At 36.4% G+C, this 20875-nt stretch overlaps 1 protein-coding gene across 2 annotated transcripts in view; it reads right to left on the reverse strand.

Annotated features, from left to right (window-relative positions):
* LOC121409331 (synergin gamma-like) overlaps positions 1-20875 on the reverse strand; it is a 77737-nt gene that overhangs the window by 21975 nt on the left and 34887 nt on the right. The window contains exons 6-11 of one of the 2 annotated variants that reach the window (XM_041601266.1): positions 20478-20651; positions 18322-18616; positions 15236-15458; positions 13366-13660; positions 12312-12431; positions 2747-2884 (exon numbers count right to left, since the gene is read on the reverse strand). In XM_041601266.1, coding sequence (XP_041457200.1) covers positions 2747-2884; positions 12312-12431; positions 13366-13660; positions 15236-15458; positions 18322-18616; positions 20478-20651 — 1245 coding nt within the window. The remainder of the gene's footprint in view (positions 1-2746; positions 2885-12311; positions 12432-13365; positions 13661-15235; positions 15459-18321; positions 18617-20477; positions 20652-20875) is intronic. The other variant, XM_041601267.1, reaches the window with a different exon arrangement.

Raw genomic sequence — 20875 nt, forward strand, 5'->3', positions numbered from 1 at the left:
TGAATTTCCTGCGCAACGAGACCGTACTTGATCATGAAGTCATGGTCTCTTTCGATGTGGTCTACTTTTATCCTTTTGTTTGTCGATTCTATTTCCTGCCTGCTCCGCCGGCACTTAGAGAAGTATAGCATACGCGCTGTTTTCAAGTCCGACACTATTATTCATAAACAGCTAGTGTGCCCCAACGACCCCGCACTGCCCGGCAGACTCGATAGCGTTGTTTACAAGATACCATGCGGGGCTTGTGACGAGGTTTACATCGGGGAAACGGGCAGACCCGATAGCGAAAGAATGCTAGAACATCGCAGAGATGTCAAGCACCGGCCCATAGAAAGTTCGGCAGTTGCAGAGCATGCTTGGAATGCAGATCACCCTCCCAATTGGGACGAGGTAAGCTGCATAGCGCGGGATAAGCACTGGTACACAAGGTTTAAAGAGGCTATCCAAATTCATCTACATCCTAATGTCAATAGGGATAATGGCATTGACATCCCCAAAGAATGGCTTCCGACCATGCACCGGCATGCACCCCTACGACCACCCAATGCTTGCGGGTAGACCGCCCTCCGACGTCTGCATCTAACCACATTAGTATTTGTACAGCTGCCGCTATTAACTCCTCCGCTTTCCACATCACCTGCAACCGACGGGATTTCCCAGACTTCCACAAGCCCCCCATTGATCGCACCGTCCGCGGCTTCTGATTGGTCGGTTGCGCCGACCAATCATACCACGGCGGTTCCGGCACTTACGGCCCGCAGCCTCAGTATAAAAGGCACACGCAGCAAGTATCCACTTCATTGCCTGACAAAGACTAGCTGGTGCAGTTGAAACGTCGCAATTTCAGTTTGACAACAGATTATCTCTTTCTCCGATTACGTTCATATACTTTTTAAGTTACATGTATGATGACATTTCAAAACTTAACCTCGGGAAAGATTTTGATGTCGATTCCCAATTATTTCCCAAATTATTTCCATTCATGCTCAATTTTATACAGTTTATTTTACGGGGTAGCGTAAAGCGTCGAAAGGGGGGACCATCATGTATAAAAAAGTATGAGTTCTTGAATAAATTATATGTAGCATAATTGATTCATACAAAATATATCAATTTGCAACTGACCAAGATGTAACCTCATACATTAATTTATTCTAACCTTTGTGCAGATTTTTGCTGCGATTGTGCAATCTACGGCCGGCAATACACCTCCCCAGTATCGACCGCAAAGAAACGCTGTTAGTGAAGGTGTTGTTAACGCTAACAAATCAGCCACCAACACCATGAGCAAAATGAATGCACAGGTTAGGCACAGATGTAGTTAGTGGGTTTGAGCCTTATAGTTGAGCAAGATCTATGAGGTACTTAAGTGATGATATGCGGATTGATACAATGAAAGGGCCTTTATCCCATAGGCTCAATGAATTATTCCCATTAAACCGGGGCTTGGATTTGCAACATTGATTCTTACTTTGTGATGACATTGTATTACTGAATTCTGTTTATTAAACCATAGCAGGTCCATGTTTTAACATAATACATACACCTTAACATCATTGAAAAATTATCTATTAACAGCAAAAGTCAATACTTGTTTGATAGGGGAAGGGGGCTGTATAAGTGTGCTCGTAGAGTGGAAGAATGACTTCCTTCTATGGAGGTGTATCGGAAGCAGGATGTGGAGTATAGTCATACAAACAATTGAACATTAATAAAATAAAACAAAAAGTGCATTTTAAAAAATGTGATATAGTTTTGCATAAATTCCGTAAAAATTATATGATATGTACTATAGGCGAGCTGATGATGTCATTTGCCATTTCCCCACTTATTAATTTGTATATATGAATTTATGTTCATTCAAACTGAATTTGTCCTAACAGTGGATAGTAAATATGACCACTGCTTTAGTAATCATCATGACCATTGACAAGTTTTACATAGGCCTACATGTAGTGTTGAAACATAAATTTACCAGTTCAGGGTAAAATCAGGAAAAAGGGAATGAGGTACACATGTACATAATCATTGGTATTCTTAATGGGGGGAAACAAGGTAATAACAGCAGTAATGACAATCATGAAAAAATTAAAATGGGACTTGGCTGTGTCATTCTATTCTATGACATTCATGGTGGCATTGTACCCTTGGCATTGTTAGTGAAAAGTTCAAACATTTGTGCTGTTAGCTTCTGTGCGACCTTGTAATGTTAGTCTAATAGCGCTAGCTAGTGATTGGGCTAACAGTATGTTTCTGTGACGGCAAAACCTCGCTTTTAGTGCTCTGTTAGCGCCAACAACGTTTCTGTGTGGTCGGTTTTTAAGCTTTCAAATTAGCTAATAGCTAAGTTTAATACAGAAATTATACTTGTATACTACAATAATCATATTCAATTAAAGAAATGATGGATAGCAACATAAAAATATCAATATGCAAAATATTTCAACATTTTTCTTCTAGAGACTTAATTCCAAGCTAAACTAATCAATAGCAAAATAACAAGATTTGGTTCTTCTTCTTAACACCTTACAAAATGCTAGCTAGAAACCAGTGATAAATATCAATACTACCACAGTGAAAAAATATATTTCACAAATGTAAACTATTTGTATCAAGACTCATAAAACATAAGTTGAGTATAGAATGCAACAACAAAAACAATCCCACAGAAGTACAAGGGAATGAATCATGCATGATGTAAGACCAACGGGTGACTGCCATGAAACAATTGATCAACTTCACAAACCTGAGAGAGAACTTGAGGAAGCCGAGTCGTATGACCGTGTGGTCAACTTGTCGTATATTGTGTTCTGGTCCCAGATAAAAGGAGAGCTCCGCCCACTTGAGGGGGCAGGAGAATTGGCAAAGATGTAGCAATTCTCCTCTACCCATGCCAAACAAATAGGGAACATATGTCAGGCGTTAACTCTCACATATCAAGGCCATGTTGCATAAAAGCTACCATTAGGGTAACTTTGCCATCCAACAGTAACTTGCATGGAATCCTTGATTTTTATTGGCTGTTGATCATCATTACCATGGTCATAAGGAATTGCAAAGTTACCATAATCATTATTCTTATTCAATGGGGCCCAGGTGTAATACCCAATGCAAGGAATGGTTTACTGTAGTTCTTGGTAAAAAGAAATTTGTCAGGGTTGAGGGCAGCAGAGCAGAAGATTATCTTTTGTGTTTGCGTGGGTGCAATATATGAATGTTCCCCTTATGAACAGAGGAAAATCATCTGCTCCACCGCTTGTGTTCAGGGTTTGTTATCTGGATGTATCAGTAATAAAAATCAGGACTTCATTTTTTTAAAAATCATATAGCTACAGGATGTTCTAGAAAAGGGATGGTGCAAATTAAATCAACAGAGGATTTTCGCAGTCACTACACAGACGCCTTCTATAACACAGAGAATCTTTTGTAAAAACTGAAAAGCCCTTGTCAATAATCTGTGAATCCAAACAGCAATATCGTCCTTGATTCTGGACAAACAACAACTAGTCTGAATCTTCAAACGATCTGCCGTCTTGGTCCAGCAAATTAAAACAAGTGGAATGCCTCTGCAGTCTCACCTGCATCACGCGATTCAATATACCAGCAGTGCTGAATTTGAAAACTACTATTAAATAATTATTCACAAAATACACCATTTTCGTATATAATGATACAATACTATGTTCATTTACATTTAACCTTGATCATGTGACCTAAAACTTGTCAGTGATACTTGATTACCCCTATATCCACATTTTATACCCTATGTACTTTGAAAGGTCATGTGACATGAAACTCACACAAGATGTTCAGTGATACTTGGTTACTCTTATGTCCAAGTTTGATGAATCAGATCCATTAACTTTCAGTTATGATGGTAATTCAACAGATACTCCCCACATGACCAAAGTTCATTGACCTTTGATGTTGGTCATGTGACCTGAAATTTGCTCAGGATGTTCAGTGATACTTGTTATTTTTATGTCCAAGTTTTATGAATTAGACAAAAAAAACCCTTTTAAAGTTATGATGGCAATTTCAACAATTACCCCCCAACTTGGCCAAAGTTCATTGACGTTACAAGACCTTGACCTTGATCATGTGACCTGAAACTCGCACAGGGTGTTCAGTGATACTTGATTACTCTTAATATGTCCAAGTTTCATGAGTCAGATCCATAAACTTTCAGTTATGATGGTAATTCAACAAATACCACCATTATGGCAAAAGTTCATTGACCTTTGACCTTAGTCACATGACCTGAAATGCACACAGGATGTTCAATGATACTTGATTACTCTTATGTCCAAGTTTCATAAACTAGACCAATAAACTCTCAAAGTTATGATGGTAATTCAACAAATACCCTCAATTTGGCCAAAGTTCATTGACCTTGATCATGACCTGAAATTCGCACAGGTTGTGTAGTGGTACTTGATTACTCTTATGTCTAAATTTCATGAATCAGATCCATCAAATTTTAAAGTTATGATGGTAATTCAACAAATACCCCCAATTTGGGCAAAGTTAATTGACCCTAAATGACCTTTGACCTTGGTCATGTGATTCACAACTCAGGCAGGATGTTCAGCAATACTTGATTAACCTTATGTCCAAGTTTCACGAACTAGGTCCATATACTTTCCAAGTTATGCTCTCATTTAAAAAACTTAACCTTCAGTTAAGATTTTGATGTTGATTCCCCAACATGGTCTAAGTTCATTGACCCTAAATGACTTTCGACCTTGGTCATGTGACTCAAAACTCAGGCAGAATATTTAGTAATACTTGATTAACCTTATGGCCATGCATCATGAACTAGGTCCATATACTTTCATTTACTTTCATGCTCTCATTTAAAAAACTTAACCTTCGGTTAAGATTTGCTGTTGACGCCGCCGCTGACACCTTCGGAAAAGCGGTGCCTATAGTCTCACTCTGCTTCGCAGTTGAGACAAAAAACCCTCTCAGCTGTCCATTATGATTTTCAAAGGGATTGGTGCATTGTAGAAGGCATCTGTGTAGTGATTGAGAAAATATGCTTATAATGATGAACACAAACACAATAGCCAGATTGTGTTCCTCCCACCTATGGACTACACAACATGATTATTTCCAACCAAGTTTGATTTCACAAGAGTCTTGCGGGTAAACATAAATGTCTGATTTCGAATTACCTCCAAAAACATTGCAACATGATGATACCTTTATTGCATCTGTGGCAAAAGTTTCATTGAAAAGAGAGCTATAATGCAAAGTTATTTGTTATAAAAAGTTTGAAGTGGAATGACCTTTGACCTTACCATGTGGCATGCAGTGCCACTGTAACATGAATGCATCTATCATCCAAATTTTGTTGAAAAGGAAAGCAACGGTTGCATAGTTGTCATATCAGAATCTTGCAAATAAACTTTTTAATAAACACAACTTCTAATGACTTTTGAGCTCTCTATGTGACCTCTGAAAGGAATGTAATATGAGGTTACTCCTAGTCCATCTATCACGAAAGTTTGGTTGCCACTGGACAATAGTTTGGTTGCTAAAAGCAGTTGTCAAATTATGTGTCATAAGGGAGTCTAGCAGTTAAACATTAATGTTTGAAATAATTTTCACTTTATCTTTTCAATTTTATTTAAACAAGATAATATAAGGACATTGTTTTTGAGGATCAAGACACTTTTTATACAGGTATAAAGGGAATAAATACGTAGTAATATAAGTCAAGACTGCATCTTATTGTAAATAAAGTATACAGCGAAGATAAAACAAATGGAACGCCTCTGGCAGTCTAGCTTGCATTACGCAATTCGATATAGCAGCAGTGCTGTCTTTGAAAACACCTAATGAATAATCATTCACAGAAGAAAGCACTAATGTGATAATGAAATATTATGTCCACTGACCCAAGATGACCTTTGACCATGATCATGTGACCTAAGATTACACTTATGTTGATGTTTCAAGAGCTAGATCCATAAACTTTCTAAGTTATGATGCCAATTCAACACATACTCTCAACACGGCCAGAGTTAACTGTCCTTTAAATGACCTTTGACATTGGCCATGTTCCTGAAATGCGCACAGGGTATTCATGAATACATTGATGCACTTGTCATGAAATAGATCCATAAACTAAGTTATGATACTTCCACAAATACCCCCAACATTACCAAAGTTTGTTGACTCTAAAATGACCTTTGATATTAGTCATGTGATCTGAAACTTGCAGATCCATAAAATTTAAGAGTTTTGATGACAATTCTTCAAATACCCTCAACATGGCCAAAGTTCGTTGAATCTATGTGACCTGTGACATTGGTCATGTGACCTGAAACTCGCACAGCATATTCTGGGATACAGTTGCTCTTATGTCCAAGTTTCATGAACTACATCCATAAACTTGTAAAGTTAAGATGACAATTCCTCAAATAACCCCAACATGGCCAAAGTTTGTTGACCCAAAGTGACCTTTGAAGTTAATCCTGTGACCTGAAACTCAGGTAGGATGTTAAGTAATACTTGATTATTCTTATGTTCAAGTTTCATGAACTAGGTCCATATACTTCTTAGTTATGATATTTAAATGTTGACCATGCTGCTGCCGCTGGCCGAAAAGCGGCTCCTATAGTCTCATTCTGCTATGCAGGCGAGACAATAAATGGAAGCAATCAAACAAGGCTACAATCAATACAAAAGGAAGAAGATAAATGAAATGTTAACACGATAAAATAAAAAAAAAATTCAATGTTTATGTGAGCAAAATGTGGCATTACATAAACAAAAATAGCGAGGTTAGGGTAAATTTATTTACCAGGGAGAAGGATAGGGACAATTTTTTAAAATGTTTTTTTTTGTAATTTGATTTGAAGCTGTTTAATGAATTAGAGTTTTTCAAGTTATTGGAATCTTTGTTTAAGACTTTCACATTGCATTAAGGGAAATGACATTTCTAGTAAGGAATCCTTGGTGATTAAAGACTATTTTAATTTTGTTACACAGACGAAATGGGGCAAAACCACTGATACATTTAAACATTAGAATCGCTAGAAAATAATCATACCTTTGCTAAATACTTGGCCATGATAAATTCTTCATTAGGTTGGTGTCATTGTCTTATAATCAATATTACCTGTGACAATTTGAGCAGCTATTTTTTGCAATCTCAAATGTTTCTTACTAAAAACATTGGGGTGATTTCCCCAAACTGAGCATGCGTAATCAAAACAAGGTTGTAAAGGTTGTATGATTTTAGAAAATAAATGGATTTTGACGGCCAGAGATATATGCAGATATCATTGACATGATTATTCCATTAAAACTCTTCATTATAAGTCCTAAATATTTCATTATTTTGACCTACCCTAATGCTTTTCCTTCTATCATGATAGTTGATCCAAAGATTGAGCCTTTAATTAACTGAGTTTTCTCAACATTGATACAAAGTCTATACCACTTATTGACCTCATTCAATTCTCTTGTAATCAGTCGTATTCTCGGCAATGACATAAATTATGACATCATCTGCAAAAATATTGCATATACCATTTAGAATATATTCACAGATGGGAATTCCATAAAATGATCAACCTTTTTGTACGTCCGACCCCCATTTTTCTCAAGTCTTCACTTCCTAACATGACCAAGTGATGGTCCTTTGAGAACATCACAGACTGTCAAAAGAATAAGAAATCAGACGATAACATGAGGGTCTCCAAAGTGCATCTATGACAGAAATTTATATGAAAAGAAAGAAACACTTGCAAAATGATTTTTTTATAAGACAGTCTTGCCCGTAGACTCTAACATTTGACCTCAAATGATATCTGACCTCAGACAGGATTATAACACAAAGGCTCCAGTAGTGCATCTATGACCCTAGTAAAGTAGAAAAGGGAGCCATGGTTGTAAAGTTAATTGTTATAAGAGTCTTGCCAGTAAACTTGAACATTTGTCTTCAAATGACCTTTGACCTCATCTTGTCACCTCATGTCTAACTGATTAACAGTTGTCAAGTTATAAGTCATGAGGGAATTTTGCAGATACTGTACAACAATGTATTAACCCTAATAAGACGGGAGGGGGCTCATTCAGCCCCTCTCAGCATTTTTCGCAATAAATCTGCCGTGCAAATTTTTTTACTGCGTCTCTCGCATACTTTTTACTGGCAAGTCTCGCACAACTTTTGAGACCAAAATTGCGACCCCTCGGTACATAGTACTGAAATTATGCAACATTTCATAAGTGCATGCAGACCCCAAATCGCTCGAAAACATGAATTTGTGTACAAATCCAAAGCAAATCATGTTTTTAGCCAAAATTCATGTATCATTTTTCCTTTCACTGATTAAAATCAACTAATTTCAACCTTTTTATGGTCAAAATAAAGTTCCTGACAACTTCCAATGAAAAAAACCAAAAAGTCGAAAAACAATAAATGCATAAGAAATTTAGAATACAATAAAATACAAAGAAAATAAATGTGATGTTGAAATTCTTTTAAAAGTACATTTGATCAGAGAATCTGTGGACCAAAAATCAGCACTTTAATTATTTAATTAATTAGAGCAAACTTTTAATTTTACGCATAAATAAGCATAATCAATTAGCAATGAGATTTTCGCAGAATTTGATCTTACTGTTTTGTAGATTACGCCATGGGTAGTGCATGTTCCAATTTTTGTCGCAAACATGCAATCGACAGATATGGGGGGGGGGGGTGAATCACTTACCCCCCTTTTCTTAGGCATTGAAATAGCCCAATCTATTTAGGGTTAAGTTAGAGCAAAAAGTGTGATTTTATGAATAAATTAGCATCATTCATTCATTTTAACAAGGCCAAAGTGATTTTGTGTCGTGCCCACTTATGGAAATAACCAAAAATACCATGATTAACGAGGGCACGCAACAGAATTGTATCAAAACTTCATTGTGAAATGACTGGGATGGAATAACACTTGTCATAAGAGTCTTGCACGTAAACTTTAATGTTGACCTCAAAATTAACTTTTATCATACCATGTGACCTCCCAACACAATAGTATGCAGGTCCTTACATACATTTACCATCTAGGTTTGGTTGAAAAGTGATTTATGATTGCAGAGTTATGTGTCATAAGTGAGTCTTGCATGTAAAATTTAACGTTGACCTGAAAATGACCTTTGAACTTACCATTTGACCCCCGAATGCAGCCTAACATGAAGGTCCCCAAGTTCTTCTACCATCCAAGTTTGATCGAAAAGTGACTTACGGTTGCGGAGTTGAGTGTCTTAAGAGAGTCTAGCATATAAATGTTAACGTTGACCTGAAAATGACCTTTGACCTTACCATGTGACCTCCGACTGCAACATGATATGCAGGTCTCATGACTACATTGACAATCCAAGTTTTGGTGAAAAGTGACTTGCGGTTGCGGAGTTAGATGTCATAAGAGAGCTAGTCTTGCATAAAACTTAAACATTGACCTGAAAATGATCTTTGACCTTACCATGTGACCTTCAACTGCAGCCTAACATAAGGGTCTCCTAAGTCCTTCTACCATCTAAGTTTGGTTGAAAAGTGACTTACGGTTGCAGAGTTAGGTGTCATAAGAGAGTCTTGCATGCACTTTAACGTTGACCTGAAAATAACCTTTGACCTTATCAGGTGACCTCCGACAGCAGCATAATATGCAGGTCCCCCAAGTCCATCTACCATCCAAGTTTGGTTGAAAAGTGACTTTCGGTTGTGGAGTTATGTGTCATAAGGTTTTTGACGGTCGTCCGTTGGACGACATTTGGATCCTTAACCCTATCTAGGCCGGGGGGGGGGGGCCTCGGAGGCCCCCCCTCAACGAATCGAGCGATATTTTCACCGTGCGAAATTTTTTTACCGCGCCGCTCGCTGCCTTTTTACTTTCAAGTCTTGCGCAACTTTTTAGACCAATTTTGTGTCACCCGGGTACGTGGTTACGAAATTACACAACATTATGTAAGTGCATGTCAGACCGAAAATTGCTCAAAAACATGATTTCATGTACAAAGTCAATGCAAATTGTGTTTTCAACCAAAATTCATAAATGTATGATTATTTTTAGTTTTTATAGTCTAAATGTATTCATTTTATGCTTTTTATGATCACAGAAGAGTCCCCAACAAATTTCATTGAAAAAACAATGAAAAACAAAAGGTCAAAAAAACAAAGAAATACATAAGAAATTGCAAAAAACAATATAATACATAAGAAAATGATTTGATATCACAATTTTTTCATGTACACTTGCTAAGGACACCACAAAGAGTTTCTATACCAAAAATTAGTACATTTGGAGCTTTATTTAGGGAGTTAGAGGGAAAAGTATGATTTCGCATACTAATTACGCATAAATTAGCATAATCACTTAATAGCAATTCGCATGAAATAAATTACTATACAATCTTGTAGATTATGTCCCAGGCAACCCGTGTGCCAATTTTCGGCACGATGGCGCGGTTGATGGCCGAGATCTTAGGGGGGGGCCCCCCAGCCCCCCCCCGGCCATAGGAACTCCCAAAATAACCCGGCCTAGATAGGGTTAAGTCTCGCCTTTGCTTCTGGTGGGCGAGACAAAAATATATGAATTTTGTGGAATTTTCCAGTGCAATAGCATAGATTATTATTATTATTATCTACCTTTGTGCATTTGTTTTCACGATTATGTGATCTGCGACCAAGATCTTGGGGTGCCTAAAAGCCCCCCCCCCGGACTTGCAGCTCACAAAATAACTCAGGTAAGTAAAGGTTAAAGGGATGGTCTGGGCTAAAAATATTTATATTAATAATACATATCGGATAACATATTAATAATACATATCGGATAACAAATAATAAATTTTAATATTGAAGTTTAAAGTTAAGCACTATTTTGTGAAAACAGTCGTCATGAATATCCATTTGGTGGGCTAATGTCACATCCCCAATTTCTGTTTTCTTCTGTTCTGTTATGACACAAAATCATAATTATTTTATTATTTCATACTTGTGTGAATAATATGTCTCCCTTATAATGAAAAAGGTTGCAGCAATAAATATCTAATGCACTAAATCAGTTGTTAATCCAATTTTTCTAGTTCTTGGAGGAAAATTTTGACTAAACCTTACTTCATATAATAAACTACAAAAGAACAAGGATGTGACTTCATCAGCCCACCAAATGATTATTCATGACGACTGTTTTCACAAAATATTGCTAAACTTTAAATTTCAATAACTTTGTTATTTGTTATCTGATTTTCATGAAATTTTCGACATTTTACTCCAGTGAATTCTACTCTATAAATTAACCCTATCTACGCTGGGGTATTTTGGGAGTTCATATGGACGGAGGGGGGCCTCCCAGGCCCTCCTTGAGATCTCGGCCGTTGACCGTGCAATTGCGCCGAAAATTGGCACGCGGGTTGCCTGGGACATAATCTACACAATTGTATAGTAATTTATTTCATGTGAATCGCTATTAAGTGATTATTCTAATTTATGCGTAATTAGTATGCGAAATCATACTTTTCCTCTAACTCCCTAAATAAAGCTCCAAATGTACTTGGTATAGAAACTGTTTGTGGTGTTCTCAGCAAGTGTACATGAAAAAAAATTGCGATATCGAATCATTTTCTTATGTATTATATTGTTTTTTGCAATTTCTTATGTATTTCTTTGTTTTATTTACCTGTTGTTTTTCATTGTGTTTTCAATGAAATTTGTTGGGGACTCTTCTGAGATCATAAAAAGCATAAAAAAAATTAATTTAGACCAGCAAAACTAAAAATAATCATACATTTATGAATTTTGGTTGAAAACACCATTTGCATTGACTTTGTACATAAAATCAAATTTTTGGTCTGCATGCACTTACATTATGTTGTGTAATTACAGAACCACGTACCTGGGCGACGCAAAATTAATCTCAAAAGTTGCGCAAGACTTGACAGTAAAAAGTCAGCTAGCGGTACGGTCAAAAAATTTTGCACGGTGAAAATATTGCGCGATTCGTTGAGGGGGGGCCTCCGAGACCCCCCCCGGCCTAGATAGGGTTAAGCTATAAAAACTTTCAGCCCGGACCATCCCTTTAAGAGTCAAATCAATCAGAATAATAATAACATATAGCTGGATTGATGTAACAATTTTTCATGTCGGTGTATTAACTCCCTTAGAAAAAAAAATCACGCTAAGGGCGTTCTCACGGGCATGTGACAGGTAAAAGTATAAAGGGAGTTCATACACAGACTCAACAAATTGATATATAACCCTCAGCTTAAACCCATTTCCCAAGGACACAAAGCTTTACGTCTACCATACTAACCTTGCATGTAGGCTCCTGATGATGAGGTTTTAGATGAACTTGATGAGGGTGGTATAACAAGAGATGATGTAGTAGACGCAGTCTTAATTCCTGATTTATTACTACTTGATGCAAATTTGCCTATATCAGTTTAAAGGGGCAAATGAGGGGGGGGGAAGGGGGGAAAATTATTCACACTAAATTGTAGTTTGCTACAGTTTACATGTAACTAAATACTTAGATTTTATAAATGGATTATCATGCATCCCATAGATGTATTGATGCACACTTACATACATACATGTAGATAATAGCAATAGACAAAACCAAGTACCATGCAACAACACATTCCCATTGAAACAATGTTAGATGCTGCAAAAATAAACTATAGGCCAAATACTTCATTGGATTTTCCTTGCAGAATATAGACAAAATATTCATACCTGACAATAGACTCAGTTATGCTTATTTTAATATTACTTTTCACTACCTCTGTTTCATTAAAATCATGAGTACATCTTGCTCACTTTTATGAGGCAAGCTAAAATAAATTTTGCAATACTTATTGAAATATGATTTTAAATTATTTACCTGAGCGCAATGTTCAATTTTTGTATGATAGAGGAAAGTTTTGTCGTAATGTTGTTTCAAAATTGCTAAAATTTTCTGAATATTAAAAATGTTAGTTAATATACATTACTAGGCAAAATTTTAGGACATACCTTTTAAATTTCTTTTATCATGTGCTCAAAAGCCTGGTTTTGTAATCGTGCTTTACACTTTTTGCACATCAATTTCAGTGACAGACTATTCAAACTTTATAGTGTGTCATGAAAGATTCTTTTCAAGATTTATTCACAGAATGTAATGTTTTGTAATTTGGGAAGACTGTCTTAAATTTCCCCTTATTCTACAATAATATAAGGCCACACTTCAAGAGATAAAACCGTCACACCTTGTTTATTCTCACAGAATACAGGAAATATCTATGTTGTTGTTCCATATCCAAACAGCCTCCAGCCTCACGAAATATGGAACCAGAGAGAAGATATTTCCTTTAAACAACAATACTTACTAATTGAAGGGAGTATGGCTGGTACCGTAGGAGCAGTAGAAGGTGTAGACCTGGAGGCTTCCTGGAATGGAGCAAAGTTATCATCAACAGCAACATCACCCACATCAGCACCAGCAGTATCAGTAACAGCATTAGCAGCAGTAGTAGTAGTATCTGTTTCTTGTTGATGTTGAGATGCAATGCTTGGTTGTTGTAGAGTAGATTGTGATTGAGGTGGTTGTCCAACTTGATTGAGTTGTGGAATTGGTGCTTCTAATACACTGCACAGAGCCGATATAGATACTTCATGACCTCTCTAAATCAAACAATACAAATAATTGTATATTGTTATTTAGCCAGGGCTTTTTTTTAAAGATTACATAGCCCATGGGGATTATATGGCACCCCCTCAGACCTCAGAATGCTTGACACCTATGATGTAATCTCCAAAATTGGATAATTGATTCTACCAAAATTCTTAAAATTCAATAAATTATAAGATACAAATTAAAGCATAATTAATTGAATTTCACATCTTTAATTAAAGAAACGCTCTATGACAACTCAATTTTGGTCTGGAGTCTCTTTTAAGATTCTTATGAAATGTTCAGTACAGGTCAAGTCCACCCCAGAAAATGTTTTGTGTGAATCAATAGAGAAAATCAAACAAGTATAATGTTAACCCTAAATCTCCCGGGGTATTTTGATTCTTGTCATTCCCGGGGGGAGGGCCATTATGGCCCCCCCTTAAGATCTCGGCCGCCGATCGCGCGAGCGACGCAAAAATTTGCACGCTGGTAGTGTGTGATGTAATCTACAAGGCTGTATGGTAAAATTTTCCAAAATAATGACATTTTATTTTATACGAATTAATTATGCTAATTTATGCATAAATCATACTTTTTGCTCTAATTCACTAAATAAAGCTCCTAGAATGCTAACTTTTGGTAAAAAATTTCTTTGTAGCATTCTTAACAATCGTAATTCAAAAAAACTTTGGTTTGGAAATAAATTTCTCATGTATTTTATTGTTTTATGAATTTCTTATGTATTTCTCTCTGTTTTTTTACTTTTTGTTTTTTATTGTTTTTTCAATGGAAATTGTTCCAGACATAATTCTGATCATAAACAAGGCAAAATTAATTAAGTTTCATTAGTAAAAGTAGAAATAATGATACATTTATGAATTTTGGCTAAATACGCAATTTGCATTGGATTTGTACATGAAATCACGTTTATGAGCAATTTTGGGTCTGACATGCACTTGCATAATGTCGTAACCGCGTACCCGGGCTTCACAACTTTGGTCTAAAAATTTGGGCAAGACTTGAATGTAAAAAGTCAGTGAGCTGCGAGGTGAAAAAATTTCGCGCAGCAGATATATCGCGAAAATTGTTGAGGGGGGGGGCCCATTATGGCCCCCCCGGGAGAATTAGGGTTAAAGGTTTAATCAAAATCTGATGTAAAATAAGAAAGTTCTGGCATTTTGAAGTTTTCCCTTTTCATCGGGGGTGGGGGGAGGGGGGGGGGTGGGTGGTGGGGAGGTTTTAATGAATGAAATATATATGTATTTTCAACAGGGCCACATTGTGGTAATATGATCAGTTTTCCAGTCTACTATATGTGGTAGCCAACTATCCACATTGTCTATTACTGAGCGACTCATTCCTGCAATGCAATACAAGTCTTGTGTGCAGTGAGTGATATGCTTACATTAGGCACAGGCCACACCATGTGTGTGCGTGAGTACAATTACTTGACACGATGCCATGATATGTACATGGAGTGATGTGTGTCAGTGTGATCCTACATTAGCACAATCATGTAACATCTCTCCAAAATAGCCTAGGTAGATACGGGTTAAACTTCCCTGTAAAATACTTCTACCAACCTGAGCTTGGGCAATGAGAGCTAATGCTATGTAAAGCTCTTGAGCCACTAACTGACCAGGAAGTGTGTAGTTGACCACAGACCAGATATGGCCAAGCAATGAACGGTCAAGACCAGAGAGAAGGAAAATAGGATAGAGAAGGTTTGTTTGTATAACTCCCTCCTGGCTGGATGCTTCAAGTACTTGATGATAAACTACTGGTAATGATGCCTCATTTTGAAGCCTGTAAGATAAACATCAAAGTTATGAATGTATTTCAACAAATAATCCAACATGATTAAAGTTCATTGACCCTAAATGAACTTTGGCCGTAATCATGTGACTTGAAACTCATGCAAGGCAATAAGTGATACTTGATTAGTCTATGTCCAAGTTTCATGAAATAGATATGACATTTCAAATTCCACCCAACTTTGGTTAAGATTTCAATGTTGATTCTCTGAACATGGTCTAAGTTCATTGACCCCAAATGACATTTGACCTTGGACATGTGACCTGAAACTAAGGCAGGGTGTAATACCTGATTACCCTCATGGTCATGAAATAGATCCATGTACTTTCATTTTCATGGTGACATTTCAAAACTTATCCTCAGTTTAGATTTCTATGTTGATGCCGCTGTTGGAAAAGCAGCGCCTATATTCTCGCTCTGCTACGCAGGTTAAGACAAAAATGAGAGAAGGAAGCTAAAAAAGGATAGCCTCTCAGATAAAGGAAAGGGCCCCTGTAGAAAATAAGTGGAAGATAAAGATAAGGGGGAAATAAGAATAAGACAATGAATATATACTATCCCCCATGACAATAAGGATTCAATGAATATATTACCACCCCCCTGCCTGTCATGACAATAAGGATTCAATGAATATATTACCACCCCTACCTGTCATGACAATAAGTATTCAATGAATATATTACCATCCCCCTACCTGTCATGACAATAAGGATTCAATGATTATATAAGGATTCAATGAATATATTACCACCCCCCTACCTGTCATGACAATAAGGATTCAATGAATATATTACCACCCCTACCTGTCATGACAATAAGGATTCAATGAATATATTACCACCCCCCTACCTGTCATGACAATAAGGATTCAATGAATATATTACCACCCCTACCTGTCATGACAATAAGGATTCAATGAATATATTACCACCCCTACCTGTCATGACAATAAGGATTCAATGAATATATTACCACCCCCCTACCTGTCATGACAATAAGGATTCAATGAATATATTACCACCCCTACCTGTCATGACAATAAGGATTCAATGAATATATTACCACCCCTACCTGTCATGACAATAAGGATTCAATGAATATATTACCACCCCCCTATCTGTCATGACAATAAGGATTCAATGAATATATTACCACCCCCCTACCTGTCATGACAATAAGGATTCAATGAATATATTACCACCCCTACCTGTCATGACAATAAGGATTCAATGAATATATTACCACCCCCCTACCTGTCATGACAATAAGGATTCAATGAATATATTACCACCCCTACCAGTCATGACAATAAGGATTCAATGAATATATTACCACCCCCCTACCTGTCATGACAATAAGGATTCAATGAATATATTACCACCCCCCCTACCTGTCATGACAATAAGGATTCAATGAATATATTACCACCCCCCTACCTGTCATGACAATAAGGATTCAATGAATATATTACCACCCCCCTACCTGTCATGACAATAAGGATTCAATGAATATATTACCACCCCTACCTGTCATGACAATAAGGATTCAATGAATATATTACCACCCCCCTACCTGTCATGACAATAAGGATTCAATGAATATATTACCACCCCTACCTGTCATGACAATAAGGATTCAATGAATATATTACCACCCCCCTACCTGTCATGACAATAAGGATTCAATGAATATATTACCACCCCCTACCTGTCATGACAATAAGGATTCAATGAATATATTACCACCCCCCTACCTGTCATGACAATAAGGATTCAATGAATATATTACCACCCCTACCTGTCATGACAATAAGTATTCAATGAATATATTACCACCCCCCTACCTGTCATGACAATAAGGATTCAATGAATATATTACCACCCCCCTACCTGTCATGACAATAAGGATTCAATGAATATATTACCACCCCTACCTGTCATGACAATCAGGATTCAATGAATATATTACCCCCCCCCCTCCCCATTATCATGACAATCAGGACTCAATGAATATATTACCTGAGAAAAAATAGTAATTTGGCCAGTACAACAACGATAAATAATGTCCTCTATACTTTCGAAATAAAGGCCTGTTATATTTGTTTTATATCTTACATTTAATAAAGTGGAACAATAGTCTATCTACTCTTGTACACGTAGTTCATCTTTTCTTAATCTGAACTTAAATATAGATAACGCACTGCGCAGACTGATGTACTTTTCCCGACACCATGCACTCAGCGGAATGCGGATTTGTGCCTGCACTGTCCCTTCATGGAACTTGCCCAATAAAGTCAACTCGATGACCGGTGCGCCCGAGGGGTTAGGGTTGGGGTCTGTGTCAATGATCTGTGACGTCAATGATGGAATGGTCAACTATTCCATCATTGACGTCACGGAATAGCACATTTTCTTCGGTGGGAGTTTCATTTTCGACATCATCGCAAAATAGTGAGAATACGTTTGGTCACATGATGCCATTTAAACCAATCAGCATAAATAATTTATGTAGGAAATAATAGTAGTTAATAGCATTATAATGTATTGAAGATATCATTGGCCATAACACTCTCTTTGTTTCTGTCTCCGAGGAACAAGACCTATACAAGTATATTAACTATGAGGCAACCCGGAACGCTTGGCATCTCTGCAACATGGGTGAGGTTTATTGACCCTGAATGACCATTGACCTTTATAAAATGACCTGCATCTTCTTCCAGATAATGCCAGATGATCAGTGACAAGTTTCAAGTTTCACTGCTTAAATTACAAGAAAGAAGAGGTCTCCCATTAATAAAACAAAATATGAACTTTCTATGGTAAATAGAATGAAACCCTTATTCTTTCAAACTAACCAAGCTGGAAGCTGTCTAGGAGTCTGTTGCTGAGGTACTGTTTCTCCTACATCACCTTGTCCTATTGCACCACTTTGGGCTGGAGTGGGAAGGGTAAACAGTGTTGACAGGTCCTCACTCTCTTGTTGCCATGACCTAGATTTGTTACTTGATGTAAAACTGGTTACTGACTTTGACCCAGAAATTGTAGAACTTTTTACTTCATTAAGTGATGGTTTTTGGTTGAATCGTTTACGCTCTTTCTTAGATTCAGAGAGGTCTGTTGACTGCATCATCATGTTCTCTAATGATGATCCTGATGAAAAAATAAAAGTTTGGATATCATGTTCAAATCCATTTCATCAGCATGGTAAATATAGCATAAAAGATAAATTAAATTCAAAAAGAGATTTCAAGGGAAATTTCAATGTGATCTAAAAAAGTGGCAACAAAAGTGACAAGAGATTGCTGAATAGCATAATTTTATGTACAAGTCCAGTAAAATTATGAATAGCATTTTCTGTAAACTTTCATGAAAGAAGCAATATTTTTTTTTTACTTTTGATGATTACAAACAATGAATGTTATGAATGAAATAGACATTTCATGATTTCAAGTAGGTTATACCTTTACTTATACCTTTTTAAAACCCTAATTCAATATTTCATCCAATTCAAATTTTAAATGAAGATGATTTTGGACAAGTTATGATACAGTCATTTGGGGAATGGATCAAAATAATATTTCATAGTGTATCTGAATGACTCATTCTGCTCTTGGTCTGACTGATCTTGGTTCTCAACCTATAGTACATTTCTCATAATTAGAATGATTATAGCTGGTTATGAAACATGAATGTCAGGTGTACAGCATACTAGTAATGATTTATCTTTAATAAACCTCTGGAAGTCTCGCCTGCATCACACAATTCAATATAGCAGCAGTGCTGACTTTGAAAATGATTATAAAATACTTATTCACAAAAAAACACACCATTAATATCATAATATTCAACTACATTCATTGACCTTAAATGACATTTGACTTTGATCAAATGACCTAAAACTTGTGCAAAATAAGCAATGATACTGGATTACCCCCTATGTCAAAATTTCATTAACTACATCCATAAGCTTTCAAAGTTATGGCAATTCAACAATTACCCACAACATGGGTTCATTGACCCTAATTGACCTTGGTCATGTGACATGAAATTCTAATAGGATGTTCAGCAATACTTGATTACCCTGTCCAAGTTTCATGAACTAGGTCCATATACTTTCTCTAAGTTATGATGTAATTTCAAAAGTTAGCCTAAGTTAAGATTTGATGTTGACGCCGCCATCGGAAAAGCAGTGTATATACATGTAGTCTTGCTCTGCTATGCAGGGGAGACAAAAATGAATAATTTTTTTGTTTTACAATTTGAATTTGAGTGTAGCATTCTCATACATAAGAATGCTTTGAGACAGAACACACAGAAATTTGTGAAAAACTGCTTCAATTTCCACTTGATTATATTGTGACTCCTGCATACAAAAGAAAATCAACTAAGTTAAAATACTGAATTGATATCTGTATGCTACAATATTGACTTAAACAATATTAAACAAGTGGAATGACTCTGGTAGTCTCACCTGCATTGGGCATTTCAATATTCCAGCAGTGCTAAGATTTATAATTATTCATTAAAAAAATACTGTTCGCATGATCCAAATACTATTTTCACTGACCCTAAATGACCTTTTGAATTGATCACGTTGCCTCAGAATGGTGCATGTTGATCATTCATACTTAAAGACCCTTACATGTAAATGTACTTCCACAAATCATGAACTAGATCCATATACTTTCAAAAGTTATGACATTTCAAAAACTTAACCTCAGTTAAGATTTTTATGTTGATTCACCCAACATGGTCAAATGACATGCAACCTAAGTCACATGACTAGAAATTTGGACAAGATGTTCAGTAATACTTGATTACATTTCAAAAACTTAACCTTGGTTAAGAGTTCAATGCCGATAATGCAGATGTCACTGTCGGAAAATGCAGGTGAGACAAAAATTACTTTCCAAATTGCATATACCAAGTTGGACATGTGAATTCTTATCAACTCTATCAATGATGTTATTTCAATTATCAAACTGAATCATATGGTATTAAAGAAGCATACCTTTTGATTTTAAATGTGAATGGCTTTCATTTGGAATCTTATCAGAATGTTCTTCACTCTGTGAGGCATCATTTCCTCCAAGGAAATCTCCAAAGCTTTCATCATCAGCTTCTGATAATTGTGTCTCTACTTTAGGCTCATGAGCTATTTGTCCTGGTTGGATTACCACAGACCCTAATATGAGTGAAAGTAAAGATAAATCCTTTTGAATAATATTTGCAGTCCTAGATAACATAAACCAAACCCCTCAAAAAAAGTTTGGAAATATGTGTTTGGCCATTAATTTCCCCAACTCCCAATTTTACACAATGCATATTTTACATCATTTAAAAGATCATTTAATTCTCTCTAAAATGATACCATGCTTGGTATGATCATGCCATCATGAAAAGAGCACG

Source organism: Lytechinus variegatus, chromosome 2, assembly GCF_018143015.1.
Source record: "Lytechinus variegatus isolate NC3 chromosome 2, Lvar_3.0, whole genome shotgun sequence".
In the NCBI taxonomy this organism is placed as follows: domain Eukaryota; kingdom Metazoa; phylum Echinodermata; class Echinoidea; order Temnopleuroida; family Toxopneustidae; genus Lytechinus; species Lytechinus variegatus.